We start from the raw sequence: 18,342 nt of genomic DNA on the forward strand, positions 1-18,342 counted from the left end.
ACGGGATAACACAAATCCGCCGGAGTTGCATGCATTCATTCTACAAAGCAATTTTCTGGCGGCCAAGTCGAGTTGAATTAGTCCTTCATATGCCAAAGTCTATTTAAGCCTTCTTTAAAAATCTTTGCGCAATTTCTGGATGGCTGCATCAAATATTCGAAGAGCTCTTCCGTTGCTTATGATATACTTTTCGACTTAAAATAATAAATATTGTGGTTGTTGTTGTTGTTGCATCAACAGTGAGAATATTGTGGTAGAATGTAAATACACATTTTAGCACAAATTTGTACAAATAAGTGTTTTTTCTTAAAAGAACCAATTTCCTTTAACTATTTTGATGCATTCCCTTTATTTAACTCGTGAAAAAACTCCTATGAAATGGCAGATAAATCTCCCTCACATTCATAATACCTACTTTTCTCCCATAACCGGTTTCCGCTTTTTCGAACATTGTTCAGAATAGGAGGAAAGGGAGAAGTGAAAAAACTCACAAGGAATTTTTATTTAGAATACGAGGAGTGGGAGAAGGGAAAAAACTCGCACGGAATTTTCGTTTAGAATTGGGCTGATTATAGATGGATTACATCAAACAAATTTTTTCCCACATCAACTAAATGATTTTTGGACTAAGAGCTGACAATAAAATTAACACAGAATATTTACTATTTATACTATTTTATTGTAACGTAGAAATAAAATTCTCTTTTAACAGCCACATATTGTTTCAAATTTGTTATTATTGTTTTCTAGTTATTTGGTAACATTTTAATACCTTTCTGATAAATTTAATGATGATTATAAATTTTAATTATTCAATATAGAAAGTTCGGATATCAAAGAGTAGATTTACTTGCTTTTTTCGCTACAAAATTTTTATAATAATATCAAAATTTAACTGTCTTGCCAAAACGGATTCAACACAAAGCGTGGCAAGTCCTGAAACTCGCTCTTGAGATGAACACGATCTATGAAAGTTTTTGATTCTTGAAAGGACACTGAAGGAACATTCTGCATTAGCTAGGTATAGTGCAAAAATACGTAAAGCAACACAAATGTTGGGGAAAAGCGTATACAGATTTTGATCATATGTAGATGGCATTTAGCAATTCCAATGGTGACAGACCTTTATCAAAATTTGCTTCGTAAATGTGTTTCAAGTGAATTATTTCACATTCTAAACTTTGAGAAATGTCCGACTTGTATTTTTCGACAAATTTTGTTGCGCTTGCCCGAACCGTAGTTTCATCCATGTCTTCAAATTGCCACAAAAAGGAAAACGTCTAGCTCAAATTTCTCATAGCTGGAAATTGTCCAGTCGTGCCAGTGATTACCGAATCAACGATCATCAGGAATGTATTGTTTTTAAAATCAGACTCTGAATCATCCGTAATCATCTCATTTACATTATCTTCAGAACGTCTTTTGGGTTTTCTCTTTCGAACGTCCGGAAACTTTGGCGAGATATTCAATTGAATAGCAACTGTTTTGCATTCGTTTAAAATTGTTTCCCATTGGTTCCTGATCAACTTCAAATCAGCTAATAAGGCATCTAGATGTCGGACCTCAACATCTATGGTGGCGTCTCTAGCAGACCTCTCGTCGTGCCTGGTTACCGGAGCGTACCAAAGCCTTCGGGGAGTAACCTTATCGCTACAACAACAACAACAGGGAAGTAGGCGTTATTTCCTTTAAAAAAGCGATAACGCTCGCGGGCTTTATCTCCCTTTAGAAAAAAAATTAAGGCCGCGGCCGGTATTTCCTTTTGTAGGTGGGTGTTATTTCCCTTTTGGAAAAGAAATAACACACGCGGGCGTTATTACTAATTTTAAGGAATCGTTATGCGGGTGTTTAACGCCAATGGGCGTTTTTGACTTTTTCTGATGGGCGTAAATAACGCCCATTTGAGAAATAAATAAAGCGCGCGGGCGTTATTGCATTACACCGCGTAACACCTGCCAATTTGTAGGAAAAGAGGAGCTCGGCTTGAAATATCTTCGGTTATGTATGTATGTATGTATGTATTTATTTGAAAATTTGTTCCTAGCACAACAATGTATTGTTGTGTAATCCAGGGTGTTATGCGGACCGTGCCTATTGGACGATTTGCAGCCAGGGGATAAATTCGGCTGTATTCGAACGGAGCCCTCCCGATACCGGGCCATCTCGGGAAGTATTAATGGCCTTACCACAGTAAGGGGCGCTGCTGTGGCGGACGGTTCTTTCCCCGTATATAATACTGGACCGCTGAGCCCGCCTTGTCGGGCAGGTGGTCGTACGACCAAGATGAACGACTCATTACCTGATTGTAATGAGGACGGTGTAAAGAGGAGAACTGAGTCGCAATCCAAGGACGACAAATACGAATTAAGCGATGCGTCGGACTCGGGGCGCGAGAGTAGTGCTGATTCAATGAACTCCGTGTTGGAGAAGCACACAAATGAAAACGGAGTAGAAGAGTGGAGAAGGGTACGGAGCAGAGGAAGTAAAAGAGCTCTCTCGCAGTACCGTGCAGCACTAAGAATTGTACAACGCTTGGGAGCAGTGGTCGACCCAATAGAAGAGGAGATCGAGGCGCTTGGAATGGGCGCATGAAGCGGTAGAAGTAGGTCGAAGGCAGTTCAAAAGGTTTGCTGCGAGAAACCCTCGGTTCTGCAACCGGTACGAGGAGGAAGAAGCGTCGAATGGCAGAATGAAGAGGCAACGTTCGGCGGAAGGCGACAAGTCTGCTTTCAAGAGGCAGAAAGGACCCAGTCCTAGAGCAGCGAGGCAGGGCAGTCGCATAGACAAGACAAGTAGGCCCAAACCTGTAAGACAGATGGGCTCCAATAGCGAGGTAGAAACTACCTAGAAAGCTGCGAGTCAGAGGGATGTTCCTATTACGGAAGTAGGAGATAAGCCAAAGGGAGATAACGCTAAGACTCCGGCTTTCTCGGAGGTGCCAAAGGGAGATAACACTAAGACTCCTGCTTTTCCCGAGAAGATGGGAGATGTGGCAAAGCAGTCACTGACTCTGGCGCTGGTTGATCGTAGCAGTCCTTTCGGACAAATGACTACTGAAAGGTGGAGATCTGTGGAAAGGGAGCTTATTAGCTTAATGCTTAAGATGATACGGGAACAACCAAGTAAGCCCCTTCCAACCTTTGATTCGGGGGGATGGTATAATGGTGTGAAGATAATAGCGTGCGACAACATCCTTTGGCACTGGCAAAATCTACATCCGACTCAGGAAAAGAAGTCCCGAGGATAAAAACCCTAACACGCTACAGGTGGGCGAAGGTGAGAAGGACCTCATAAGCCTAAGGGAAAAAAGACAGGTGGAGGTCCCCGACGTCACCACGAACGTGCTAGAAGAGGACCAACCGCTAAATGGTCTGTGATTCGCACAGAGGAACACCCGGCACAACAGTCACGAGAGGCTGTAGGGGGCCTCGACTACTCTAAATCAAAAGGGCAAGGAGAGGACGACGACGTCAAGACGAAGGTGCTGGAGGGGGACAAACAGCCCAATGGTGCTGCGAGTCCTACAGATAAACCTCCAACACAGTAAAGTGGCGTCGAGCGAACTCCTCCTAACCCTTGAGGAGGGTTCGTTTGACGTGGCGCTGATCTAGGAGGCGTGGCTCTCATCGGGAGGAAAGGTTTCTGGACTTAGCGCGCGCGGGTTTGGCGTTTACTACGCGCAAACGGAAGGACGGGTGCGAGCTGTAGAAATGGTAAGGAAACAGCTGCATTCATATATGCTGCCTAATTACACCACTGAGGATCTCGTAGCGGTGGCCGTTGAGCAAAATAATAAGCAGCCATTTATCCTGGCGTCCTGCTACATGGCCCATGCTGCGGACGATGGAGTGCAAAAGGCTAGTACATGAGGAAGGGCGCAAAGGGCGGTTGGTCATAGGCGCACGGCGTGGGGAGGAGCAGATACGAACGAGAGAGGCGAATCTCTGTTTTGTTACATCCTGCAAACCAATTTGCAGATAGCCAACAGGGGAAATGTCCCTACATACATTGGTCCAACATCCAGCAATGTTCTGGATATTACATTGAGCTCCGAGCGTGATATATCAAGGTATGATTGGATGGTCCTTGATAGACCATCCTTCTCCGACCATGCGTATATCAGCTTCAGCACCCCCCTGAAGAGGGTAGAGAAGGGAGGAACCTTTAGAAACCCTAGGTCAACGAACTGGACTAAATTCCAGAAACATGTAGAAAAAAAAACTGGGACAACCCAAAGAGGTTGCTAATGTAGAGGAACTGGAGGAGTCGAATGAATTCCTAACAAGGACGCTTATGACTGCGTATAACAAAGCTTGCCCTCTAAGAAGATTCAGAGGAAAAGCAAAGCCGCCATGGTGGAGCAATGAGCTGAGCCTTCTAAGGATACAGGTAAAAGAAATGTTTAAGCCCGCAAAGACCGCGGAAAGCGAAGCGTGTCGGGACGAGTACAGGGATCTACTGAGGATCTACAAGCGTGAAATTACCAGGGCGAAGAGAAACTCATGGAAAAGTTTCTGTACGGACATAGAGTGCTCTAGCGAAATAGCACGGTTGAAAAAAGTCCTAGCAAAGGGAAACATAGTCCAGGGACTAATAAAGAAAGAGAACGGGGAATGGTCACGTAATAGGGAGGAAACGCTTCAGGTGCTTCTCGATACACATTTCCCATCGGGAGACGGTTTAGAAGAGCCAGCAGACATCACTCACACTTCGATCACGGAGCTGGTAGTGCCGGGCTTGGTGAGCGATACCAAGATCGAGTGGGCAGTGAAGACGTTTTCTAAGTTTAAATCGCCGGGCCCAGATGGTATATTCCCGGCCATGCTACAAGTCTCAAGTAGGGCGGTCGTGGAATGGCTTAAAATAATATTCGGTGGGTGCATAAGACTGCATCATGTACCGCACTCTTGGAGAACTGCTCGTGTAGCTTCTCTACCAAAGGCGGGGAAGATCGGTCACGTATATCCCAAAGACTATAGACCCATTAGCTTAACATCATTTCTGCTCAAAACCTTTGAGAGGCTGATAGATGTGTACATAAAGTCCAACGTGGATGAAAAGCTGCTCTCCACAACACAGCATGCGTACACCAAAGGCAAGTCGGTAGACACCGCATTGCATAGGGTGGTAATAAGCATAGAGAAATCCCTGGAATATAAGGAGTATGCTCTAGGAGTCTTCTTGGATATTGCCGGGGCTTTCAATAATGTTGCAAAATGGGCGATTGTGGATGGTCTTAATTACATTAAAATTGCAGAAAGATTACACCACAATGGGGATTGTACGAGGCCACGAAATCAGTGGACAGGGGCACGCCGCAGGGAGGGGTGCTATCACCTCTGCTGTGAACGCTGGTCATCAACCAACTGCTCAGGCAATTCGATGAGGGACCCGTAAAAGTTACGGCTTACGCAGATGACGTTGCAATTTTCATAAGTGGAAAGTGCCTTCCAACGATTAGTTCTTTGATAGATCGGGCGTTTCGGGATATTCATACCTGGGCATCTAATGTCGGGTTGAAAGTCAATGCGGAGAAGACGGATATGGTCTTGTTTATAAAGAGGTACAAGGTCCCAAATTGGACCAGGCCTAAGTTAGGAGGGGTGACCTTACAGGAGAAACCTTGTACAAAATATCTAGGAATCATCCTAGACAGTAAGCTGTCATGGAAGCTCAACGTGGAGGAGGGTCAAGAAGGCCTCAACGGCACTCTATGCATGTAAAAGAATGCTGGGGTGTACGTGGGGCCTATCGCCCTCTCTTTCTCATTGGGTTTTTACAGCGATTGTAAGCCCTATTCTATACTATGGAGTTCTTGTTTGGTGGAAAGCCACACAACAGACTATCGATGCTTAGCATTACGGGAGCACTGAAAACAACCCCGACGGCTGCACTGTATGCCATTCTGCACATCCCACCTGTAGACCTGGTAGCAAAGAACAAAGCATTAACGACCGCAACCAGGCTCGGTGCTTCGGGGCAGCTTGAGCGCCGACCATATGGCCATAGTAGTATAGCGTCATCAATCACAGGACAAACAGACTACATGATTCCCTATCTGCGCTTCGAGGGTGATCTTAAGGCCACAACAGAGGTGGACGGTTGGCGCAAGGGTGCGCAAATGGCGGACGAGGCAATACATGTGTACACCGATGGTTCCAAAGTAGTGGAAGGAGTAGGGTCTGCGGTATACTGCGCTGATCCGGAAATAAGCAGATCCTACAGGCTGCCGTATTACTGTAGCGTTTTCCAAGCGGAAATATTAGCCGTAACCAAAGCAGTAGAAACCCTGGAAGAGAGCTTAAGCTGCAACCGTGTTAACTTTTATATTGACAGTCAAGCAGCAATTAAGGCAATAATCTCGCATAGCACAGCATCTAAATGCGTGTTAGAGTGTAAGCAGTCTCTGGAGGGAATCGGGACAGGGAGAAGCATACATCTATATTGGGTCCCAGGGCATATGGGAATAGATGGGAATGAAAAAGCGGACGAACTAGCTAAAAAGGGCGCATCCCTTGAAGCTTGCTCCGTAGGTGTCCCAATTAGATTGGGCGAGATTAAGCGAAGGCGAGAGGTGCACATGATCGACCAAGCGGGAAAGCCGTGTGTTCGAGCGCGGGGCTGTAAAGTGTCGAAGATTATGTGTAGGTCTTACAACCTTAGACTTACACAGTTAAAAAAAAAAAAAAGAGGGGACTGTAGACTCATGACGGGTATTCTGACTGGATACTGCCTTCTGGCGTCACATGCCTTTAAATTAGGCTTGGTCAGTGACAGCAGATGTAGGAAGTGCGGGTTGGAGGAGGAAACGATCGAGCACGTTCTGTTCTCGTGCCCTGCACTTGCCAGGCTAAAACTCCAGCTATTAGGAGTGATACAGCTGTCAGATCTAGAAGCAGCAAGTTGCTTAAATCCTAGGAAGCTTCTAGTATTTGCCAAGAGGACGGAGTTATTTTATAACATAGGTCCTGGTTTTTGATAGGGTTTTTCAGTTTGGTCGTTAAAACAAACTTCTGGTAACACAACGGACTCAATCAGTCTATGTGAGGTCCTCATGGACCGGCCAGTTCAACCTACCTACCTACCTACAACAATTTTGACAAATTATTTAACAGTGCTAGTCATGAATAGCATGAGCTATAAAAATAGAACATTTATAATAATAATAAATTAGATTAATCGGCGGCCACCGTGGTGTGATGGTAGCGTGCTCCGCCTATCACACCGTATGCCCTGGGTTCAACTCCCGGGCAAAGCAACATCAAAATTTTAGAAATAAGGTTTTTCAATTATAAGAAAATTTTTCTAAGCGGGGTCGCCCCTCGGCAGTGTTTGGCAAGCGCTCCGGGTGTATTTCTGCCATGAAAAGCTCTCAGTGAAAACTCATCTGCCTTGCAGATGCCGTTCGGAGTCGGCATAAAAACATGTAGGTCCCGTCCGGCCAAGCTCGGCCTTAGATCTCTTCGGAGGTTATCGCGCCTTACATTTATTTTTTTTAGATTAATCAAATTGAATTAAATATAACGGATAATAGTGAAATATTTATGTATGTAAATGTAAATCTTAAAACTTAAGAAAAGTAATTAATAAATATTAAAAGACAGCAGTAGTGATGATAACCTTTGGCTGGTTATAGATCGAATAGTATTTAACAAATAAAGAAAGAAGACACAGAGAAAGGAAAAGGACTTAGAAATGAATACTTTAAAAACAACAATTTGAGATCCAGTTTAAGAGTCGTTAAAAAATGATGTTAGCTCTTTTTTGAAGTGCAGAGCATTACTTAAGAGTCGAAGACTTGTAGGTAGGGAGTTCCAAAGACGTATTGCAGTAACAAAGAATTGGCGCTCAGAGGTTAGCGTGCGGTATCTAATGTGCTTAAGAAGAAGCACCGATCTTGATGATTGCAGAAAAATAAGCTTACGATATAGATAGTCAGGTTCCTTCGTGTGTATCAATTTATGGAGGAAGGACAGTGTTTTGACTTTTAAAAGATTTTCGAAAGAAATGTTTAGCAACCTTTCAGCATGTTGTGATACGTGGTCAAGTCTTCTCAACCCATAAAGATATCTAGCAATGTTGTTGTAAATAACATTTAGTTTGTTCTTGCACAGATAGTCACAGTTTGAGTAAATCACACAACCATGGAGTAGCGTTGTGTGATTTACTACAACAACAACAACAACAACAACAACAACATGGAGTAGCGTAGGTATTAAGTACGCTTTAGCCAGAAGTAGTCTTATGTGCAAAGGCGTGAAATACTGGGTTAACCATAGTGTACGAAGCATTCCATACACTTTTCCAACCATTCTAAAAATATGGTCTTTCCATGTCAATGTTTTGTTAAAAATTACACCTAAGTTTTTCGGCGTATCTACGTATTCTATAACGGAATTGTCGAACACTACATTCTCTAAATCATTAGTGGGAAAAGACCTTCTATGAATAACAATACATTTTGACTTATTCGGGTTTATACATAAGCCATTCATAGTAGCCCATGAAAATATTTGATTCAAATCGTGGTTTAAGTTACTTATGCACAAGCTAGTTTGATCACGAGGACAACACGTAAACAACTGCACATCATCAGCGTAGATATGAACATTACAATACTTAAGGGCATTAGGTAAGTCATTGATATACAGAACAAATAACAAAGGACCCAGGATAGAGCCTTGAGGGACACCTCTTAAGACATTTAGGAAGTCAGACTTTTCACCATCTATACATACTGCTTGAGTCCTATCGCCAAGATATGATCTTATAAGGGCAACTGCATGACCAGAGAAGTTAAATATAGTGCCTTGCATTTATTTTTTACTTTTAAAGGGAGCACTTTTTTCATGTATTTAAAATGGTATTATGATGAGATCGTGCGGAAAATTTCCACAACTGCAATCGCATTGGAAAGCTCTAGAATCGGTAAATACATTCGTCAATTCAACTGGAATGTGGAAAGAACACGCCTAACAGTAGTTTCTTGATGATAGCACAATTTTGAGACTGCTACCTTGCTTAGACCTTAGTAAGAAGATTCCGAAGACATTTGTTTGAGTTGGCATACCTATTTATTTATTTATAATTGAGGGGATGTGTGGAATAAAGGTATAAGTCTAGTTATACCGTTTTACATAAATCAACTAAATAAAAAGAGCACGACTACATACACATACCATATTAATCTTAGAAAATAATAGTGATATTTAACAAAGATATTAGCTTCATTTATGGAAAAACGGTATAACTCTCCAATAAAATTTTGCAGTAGTGAAGCATCGAAATGGTATGAAAATATATTCAATGTCGTAGACCAGAAAGAACTGAAAAATAAGAGAATTGAAGTGGTTTTAAAAACGAATAAGCAGACAGAGAACTCCATTGTTAAAAAATAGAAAAAGTTTAAAAATGATAAAAGTAGTAAAAAAAAATTGCTAAAAATAACAAACGGAAATAACAAATAGTTATAGGCACATCTAAATAATAGAATATAATGTATTTAAAAATGGTTATTAATGTATCTACTATTTTGTTTAATAAAGTATCTCAATCAAAATATTTGATATTCGATCTATGGAATAACGGTATAACTAAAAAAAAAGAAATTATCCATTTTCTAATAAAATTATGTATATATAGAATATGTTACTTTTTCTTATCAAAGAATCATACTATCTAAAATCGTACTAAGTAGGATTATTATAAATTTATTTTTACCTGCATTGTTAAGTTTTCTTCACTTTCAGACAGAGAACTCCATTGTTAAAAAATAGAAAAAGTTTAAAAATGATAAAAGTACTAAAAAAAAAAATTGCTAAAAATAACAAACGGAAATAACAAATAGTTATAAGCACATCTAAATAATAGAATATAATGTATTTAACAATGGTTATTAATGTATCTACTATTTTGTTTAATAAAGTATCTCAATCAAAATATTTGATATTCGATCTATGGAATAACGGTATAACTCAAAAAAAAAGAAATTATCCATTTTCTAATAAAATTATGTATATATAGAATTTGTTACTTTTTCTTATCAAAGAATCATACTATCTAAAATCGTACTAAGTAGGATTATTATAAATTTATTTTTACCTGCATTGTTAAGTTTTCTTCACTTTCAGACAGAGAACTCCATTGTAAAAAATAGAAAAAGTTTAAAAATGATAAAAGTACTAAAAAAAAAAATTGCTAAAAATAACAAACGGAAATAACAAATAGTTATAAGCACATCTAAATAATAGAATATAATGTATTTAACAATGGTTATTAATGTATCTACTATTTTGTTTAATAAAGTATCTCAATCAAAATATTTGATATTCGATCTATGGAATAACGGTATAACTCAAAAAAAAAGTAATCATCCATTTTCTAATAAAATTATGTATATATAGAATTTGTTACTTTTTCTTATCAAAGAATCATACTATCTAAAATCGTAGTAGGATCATAGTAGGATTATTATAAATTTATTTTTACCTTCATTGTTAAGTTTTCTTCACTTTTCTCAAAAGGTTGATTCTTGAGTTATACCGTTATTCCACACATCCCCTCAATTGTATGTATATATACGGTATTGCGGATATTGACATTTCGTTGTTTTAGGAATTTCGGTTGTGAATTTGAAACTTTTGTGTATGTATATTTACTAAGTTTATTTAATATGAGTGAATATGAACATTTCGATATAAAATGTGTTGAGTTAATACTAAAGAATAAAAAAGAACAAAAAAGAATAAGCAAAAACAGAGTTGCCAAAATGATAGTAAATTAATACAGTGTGTGGCGTTACCACTTCGTTTCATACATAACATTTTTCCTTCCTCTGCAGGAGTTAAGGTGAGAATGGAACTCTCGGTTTCCTTTGTCTGGTCGACCGCCGAGGGGCTGCCGGCGTCTCGCTTAGTTCCGGATCTCTTTCCGGTGTCGCCTGCCGTGCTGGTGTTGAATGCAATGGCGGTGTATCGTCCTGTATTATTGTAGTGTTGGGAGTAGAGAACCCGTCCAAATCTTCTTCTGATCCCAATGATATATTTTGTGGTGATTCTGTGGGTGTTTCGACTTCTTCGTGGTTTTCTACTATAGCCGATGCAGTTCTGCCGTTCTCTTTGGCTGCAACCCTCGTTTCATGATGATTCACTTCCGGTGTTGCTTTATCGGGCCCCGCATGTGACTTCCGTATTTGGTCTACATGTCTTTTTATCATTTTCCCATTGAATTGTATTTGATAGTGAAGATCCCCTAGACGAGCGTGTATTGTTCCTTTGAGCCACTTAGAAATTCGCGGGTTACCCGACAGGAAGTATACGTTTTGATTTACCTTGAACTCTCTTCCCTTTTTCTTGAGATGCATGTATTGTTTTTCCTCTACTTTCCTCGAGATTTCCTCTGGTCGAATCAAGTCCAATCGTGTTCGTAGCTGCCGCCCCATAAACAATAGTGCTGGCGAGGTGCCTGTTGCCGAATGTGGTGCATTTTTGTACTGTCTCAAAGAATTCGTTTATGTTTTCCTGCAAAGAACTATTCGTGGTACCCATTGCTTTCAATGCGTTCTTGACCGTCTGTACGCTTTGCTCTGCTTGTCCGTTAGTTGCCGGGTGATACGGTGCTGAGTATTTGTGATATTTAACACCGACTGTAGTCAGGAAGTTGTTAAATTCCGCGGACGTGAAATTTGTTCCATTATCAGATACAACCGTTTGAGGAACGCCATAAGCCGCAAATACGTCGTCCAGCAAAGTAATTGTCGCGGCCGCCGTAATTGATTTAGTGATTTTCACCTCTAACCACTTGCATTACGCATCCGAGATTTTCAGTAGCATTGCTCCTTCGAACGGCCCCGCATAGTCAATATGAATGCGTTCCCACGGTCCCTTGGGATACTCCCAATGATGATCGCCACTTTTCCCGGTTTGTTTGCCTGTTTGGCACATGATTCGCATTTGTTCGCCATGTTCTAGATATCCTTGTCAATGCCCGGCCAGTATATGAATGAGCGGGCGATTCCTTTCATCTTGACAATCCCTAGGTGTGATGTGTGTAAATTGTCAAGCAGTTTGGCTCTGTACTTTGGTGGAATGACGACGCGATGCTCGAACATCAAACATCCTGACGATAGCTTGTAACTCACTTCTGGGGACTTGTATCCTGTTCTCTTCAAGCATTGACCTGTTTCCAGCAGTTTAATTATTTTACCCAGTCGCTCGTCTTTTCTGGATTCGTTTGCAATTTTGTCGGATCTTAATGGTAATTGGTTGATTTGGCGAATCACAAAGTTGTCGAACTCGTCGTATTCGTCTGGATTATCCGTATATGCCTGCCGCACATGTCCCACCTGTACTGGTTGCTGTCGTAGAGGGTGGGCCCGTGAAAGATAGTCGGCGTTAGCGTTTGCCTTTGAATTTTTATACACCACTTCGAAATCAAATCTACTCAGAAAGTCTGCGTAATTAGCCATTCTGCTAATGCAAAGTACTGGTAGAGACTTGTCTGGTTGTAAAATTTGTGACAACGGTTTATGATCTGTGATTAGCGTGAAATGACGCGCGTACAAATATTTGAAAAATTTCTGAACTGCCCATACTATTGCCAGTGCCTCTTTGTCCATCTGTGGGTATCGCTGTTCTGCAGTATTCAGTGTTCGACTTGCGTATGCAATGGGTCGTTCAGTTCCGTTCTCTAAGCGATGTGACAGCACCGCTCCCAACCCTGTTTGACTCGCGTCCGTCGCTAGTAGAACAGGTAGTGCCGGGTTGTAGGGTATCAAGACTTGTGGAGAAACCAGCGCCTGTTTCAGATACTCAAAGGCTGAATTTGCCTCTTTGGACCAGTGAAATTTTTCGCTTTTCAGCATATCGCGCAATGGTCGCGCTCTCGTCGCCAGGTCTGGGATAAATGCACTATAGTAAGTAGCTTTTCCTAAAAACAGCTGTAGCTCCTCCACATTCGTTGGTTTGGGGCTATTCAGTACAGCTTCAATGTGTTTGTCAGATTTATGCACCCCCTGTGCGTCGATGCGATGGCCTAAAAACTCCACTGATGGAGTAGCAAAAACACACTTTGACTTATTTAAGCGTGCACTCCTTGCAAGAGCGTCTCCATTTTTCTTTGCCAAATAGCTGGAATATTTGCTGCCCCATATACCGCACGAGTCGGTCGTACTAGTCCGTGTGTAGCTGTGTTTAATGTCAAAACATGTGCGAAATCATCGTCGATCGTAAGGTGTGTATATGCGTCGGTTATATCCAAGTGACAAAATATCGCCGCTTTTTTCATTTTATTGAACAAGTCTTCCGCTTTAGGAATCGGATGTTCGTCAATAATCATTCTTGGATTAACCGTTGGCTTGTAATTGCCAGTGATACGAATATCTCCATTTTTTTCGCGACTACATGTGTTGCTGAAGCCCATTCCGAATGCTCTACTCTCACGTAAAAGCCAGACTGGATTTTGCGATCTATTTCCTTGTCATACGCCTCTCTCAATGCCATTGGTATTTCGCGTGCTCGTGCGAACACTGGTGTGGATCCCGCCCTCAGCTTCACTTTTGCAGGCGGCCCTCTCAACTTACCCGCTGTCGTGTCAAAGACTTCTTCGTAACTTGCAAGGAGATGTTGCAGCCGTTCTCGTTGGTTTTCTGAAAGTTTTGGCGCGGTTGAACTTATAGAGTTAATTTGCCTGGCTGACGAAAATAGCTCCGAAAAGTTAATTTCACGTGCGAATTGTGAGATCCATTCTCTGCCGCAAAGTGTATCGAAATCTTCTTGGACAACATACAGATTCAGGCGCCGCTTAGTCCTCCCCATTGATGCGGTTACTACAACCCTACGCATGCAGTTCACTCTATGCCCCGTGTAGCTTGTAAATCGTCTGTCTGTTTTTAATAATCTAAAATTCGGTTTTATAGTGCGAAGAGTTTTATAATTAATAATGGCGCATGGGGCACCCGTATCAAGCTCCATCTGTATTTGCTTTCCATCGATATTTACGTGAAGCATTTTTCTGTCTACTGCTTTACATACATTAATGTTGTTCAGCTGCTGAACTGGTTCGAGCTCATCCTCTGAAATCTGATCTAGTTTTGCCTTGCACACTTTTGCAATGTGGCCCAATTTTCCACACGAAAAACATTTGGAGCTACTGAATTTGCAGTCTTTTCTGCTGTGTTGGCCCCCACATCCGTAACAATTTGCGGATTTTTCTTTTGGCTTCTTGGTCAACTTTTCAGCATATGCATTTCTTTTTGTTTTGACTGGTTCGTATCCCAGTTTAAACGTTGGTTCACTTGGTTGTTCCCACTCTGTACACTTCAGATCTGTTGTTGCACTTTGTGTTAGTTCGATTGTGTGCGCAATTTCGTATGCCTCAGTAAAATTGGTTGGTTTTTTACTTATAACCTCATTGCAAATATAGCGTGACTACACGCCATACAGTAACTGCTCTGTTAACATCCTATCCAAAAAGTCGCCATATTCACAATATGCAGCGCCCTTTTTTAAACGAAGTGCGTACTCGGCAATCGATTCGCCTTTTTCTTGCTTTCTTTGTCTAAATTTGATACTTTCAGCATACTTGTTCCGTGAGCCATCAAAATGGCGAATTAACACGGTTTTTATTTCATTGTATTTCAGCGAGTCAGGCGTCTTTGGGCTAACAAGTATTTTTAGTGCGGCGTTCAGCTCTGCCCCCATATGCACGAGTACGAATCTCAACTAGACTTTTACCAAACTGATATCATATTTTGATATGCAACTCTGAAAAAAACAAAAGGGCTTTCAAAGAAAATTTAAGGGGTGGGATAAGCTAGAAGGTTTCAGCGAGTTAATCGGACTCAATGCTGCTAGTTAACCAAACGTACCAGAGCTATATCCTGCAAATTAGTTTCAACACCGATAGCACTCCCCAAAATCCTTCGGAAAGTGCATTTGTCGTTAGAACAATAACATCATGGGATTTCGAGGCATCTGATCTCAAAACTGATATCAAGCTAAGATACATAGGTAGGATAGTTGGCAGAATACGAACCCCGCTGTTGTTGTTGTTCTGAGAATATGAGCACTACCCAATGACAAATAGCGTTCCCGAGATTGTCGGGCTTGGTACCGGAACGTACCGGATCTGCATCCGGCAAAGGACCATCAACTCGATAACACTCCCCAAAGCCTTCGGGGAGTCCTTATCGCTACAACAACAACAACAACTAATAACGCCGACTAAAGTAGCGAACTCTACCACTCTCAGAGACTAACTGACTCCACATAAAGCTGGAGTGGGAAGTAGCCGATATGGGCAGTTATTTGTCGATTATAAATATATGACAACGGCCTTTCTAATTCTTGAATATTCTATTTCGTCTATATTAAAGCCACCACTACTTTAAGCATCAACTTCCCTTCATTTATAACACTTGATGAAGAGTCGTCCAAGATGTGCAATGTGTTTGTTAGCTAAAACTAAATAACAAATTTAACCCATCGTAGAAAATAACAAAAACATTAGCAACATAGTTACATAAAAATGCAGTTATGTATTATGGTTTAATTACCTAAAAAGTGCAAACGATCACGGGCCATAGAAAGATTAGTTTGCATTTTATCATGAAGACGTTGTGCACGTTCCCATACATCACCACGTCCACTCCAACAATCAACAGCAATTCCATCTTCCAATTCCTTAATGCCTTTGCGATAGAGTTCTATGGCAAGTTCTTTGTGACCTTAAACACAAGCGATACAAGTTTTGTAGACATACATCACGAACAACAAAGCATTCGTTTATATTAATCAAACGCATATAAAGCCCTTACCTTCATTTTCTTCATCAATTTTCAAAGCTTTTGAAATATACTCGAATGCCCGACGGTGATGATGCTTTTGTTTAGCCAATAGTGGATCCCCAGGACCCGGGGAGCTAGAAGTATTTCCCCTTCCCGACATTTCAAGTTGTTGAGTTGAACGAAAACGTTGTTGACCTCCAACAGCTGCGTTATTTCCCACTATCGCACCACTAGAACAACCACCAACAAGCGGATAGGTAGCCAAAGCAGAATTACGCGAATTTTTTTCAACAAGCTGATTTCTCCCAATTTCGTTGCCTATAGAATTATCGGTTTGTAAACTTTGAAATGATTTATTTGAGCCTACAACAATTTCAATATTACAATCGCGTTTATGTGGCCTATATATTACTTTTGTGCTGGCTCCGTAAACGTAACGAAATATACAAAACAATTGATAAATCAACGAACGTAAAATATTAAAGAGAAAAATTATGGGAAACGAAACAATATAGAGATTTTGCTTATGCACTGAGCTGATCGATGGAGCGCCGCCAGTGGGAGTGCTATCATATTCACCGTCGGAGTCTTCGTCGGTATGTGTAGTGGTATTGATCGTGTTAGTGTGTTGTACAGAGCGTCGACTTGATGAAGATGTGGTTGGCTTTGAATCGTCGGCTAATACAACACTACAGGTACTAGATGATTTGCGATGGGTACGTGCTCCACCACTGTTTATATTATTGTTACTATTCTGGCGGATTGGAGATTTTGTGCTACTGCTACTATTACTTGCACTACCGCTGGCATTGCCTGACGAAGAGGACGAAGAAGTTGATTGCGTTTTGTTACGCACCATCGATGTTTGTACTCTCTGCGCTTCTATTGCACAGTTTTTACCCTTATATACTTTTTCGCTTTGACCTTTTTTTATATATGTATTTCTAAGGCAAACTAACAACACACAAATTATATTAATTTATGGACCAATTCAATGTATTATTATTTATGTTTATAGTTAATGTTGAATGCTTTCGACACTTTCTATAATTATAATGATAATTATTGAACAAAATCAGAAACCAGATTTAGTTTCATCCCCTACCGCAATGTTCTTGTTGTGAAATAGATCTGTTCTTTTTCTGCACGAGAACGCTTGAACATTTTTTTAACAACGGGTATTAGTGATGCCAAAAGTGGGAGTTTTCGTGAAAAAAAATGTTAAACATTTTCGGGACAGTATACTGTATATACAGATATAATATATGGGGTATTCCATCCCATTTCGACCAATTTTGAACCCAACCCCTTTAGAATTGGCTGAAAGTTTTTCTTCTTTTTCTAGCTTACGAAAGACGTTTTTCAGAAGTTTTGCAAATTTTTTCATCCAACTCAAAAAAAGTTATGAATTTAAAAAAAAAAACACCGTTTTTGTTTTCAAAATGCTATAACTTTTTCAAAAATTGACCCTTTGGGATCTTTTTTTTTTTTAATTTGTTTTTAAATGTACTTTTTGGAAAAAATTCAAAAAAATTTTTTAAGTTTTTTTTTGTAATTTTTCAGTTTTTCGAGATTTTTCGAATTTCGCCCTTTTTTTCTCATAAAAAACTTCAATCAATTCTGCAATCATCCCAACTAATCCCGGAGTGGGCCAAGATTTTTTTATTTTTTTTTATTTAATTGAAAAAAAAAACTTTAAAATTTTTTTTGTATTATTTCCGAAAAGTACATTTAAAAACATATTTAAAAAAAAAATGATCCCAAACGGTCAATTTTTTAAAAAGTTATAGCATTTTCAAAAAAACACCGTTTTCCAACTCAAAATAAGTTTTAAATGTTTTGAAAAAAAACGGTGTTTTTTTTTTCAAAATGCTATAACTTTTTCAAAAATTTACCGTTTGGGATCATTTTTTTTTTTTTTAATATGTTTTTAAATGTACTTTTCGGAAAAAATACAAAAAAAATTGGGGCACTGCCCCATGGGTATCCATGCGGTACGTCTCAATATACTGGAGACTCCATCATGCTGCAGCTGTATGGAGGATTATGAGGTGAAATCACCAAATCACTTTATGCTTGATTTCCCAACTTTTGCCAGAACTAGGCGAGATAGGTATAATTCGGAGCTTTATCGTTGCTACCCAACGATTCTCTAAGTAGATAGATCTAAGTCACCGTTATTTTTGTTATATGTGGTATCACAGCGGACCTTCGTGTTGTCCAAGTGAGCTTTTCTTATCAGGGCAGCTGTCACTTAACCTAACCTAAGATCGTAGGAGCCACAGCTTAAAGCATAGCTTTCAATAGTGGAACAAAATCTGCTTATAGTGAAGTGAACTTTCACAAAGGTTTAGCCGGCAATGTCCCGCAAGTCCGAATGCATTCTCGTTTTCAAAGCACAGTTATTAGGGAGCACAAAATCTGATAACTGTTGTCAATTTTAAAATGTTTGGAATAGACTTAGTTCCTATGCAGTTCTGAAGCAGTTCATTTGTTTCAAGCCACTAAGCCCATTAGCCCCTCTTTGGACTGTCTCTAGTTTGTAATAAATCTATAAA

The 18,342-nt window shown here is 40.2% G+C and overlaps 1 protein-coding gene across 2 annotated transcripts in view; it reads right to left on the reverse strand.

The window, feature by feature from the left end:
- spas (spastin) overlaps positions 1-16,890 on the reverse strand; it is a 29,957-nt gene extending 13,067 nt beyond the window's left edge. For both annotated transcript variants that reach the window (XM_067761396.1, XM_067761395.1), the window contains exons 1-2: positions 15,815-16,890; positions 15,554-15,724 (exon numbers count right to left, since the gene is read on the reverse strand). In XM_067761396.1, the coding sequence (XP_067617497.1) occupies positions 15,554-15,724; positions 15,815-16,643 (1,000 nt within the window). In that variant the 5' untranslated portion in view covers positions 16,644-16,890. The remainder of the gene's footprint in view (positions 1-15,553; positions 15,725-15,814) is intronic.
- Between the last annotated feature and the right edge of the window lie 1,452 nt (positions 16,891-18,342).

Source organism: Eurosta solidaginis, chromosome 1, assembly GCF_040869045.1.
Source record: "Eurosta solidaginis isolate ZX-2024a chromosome 1, ASM4086904v1, whole genome shotgun sequence".
NCBI classification, from domain to species: Eukaryota; Metazoa; Arthropoda; class Insecta; order Diptera; family Tephritidae; genus Eurosta; species Eurosta solidaginis.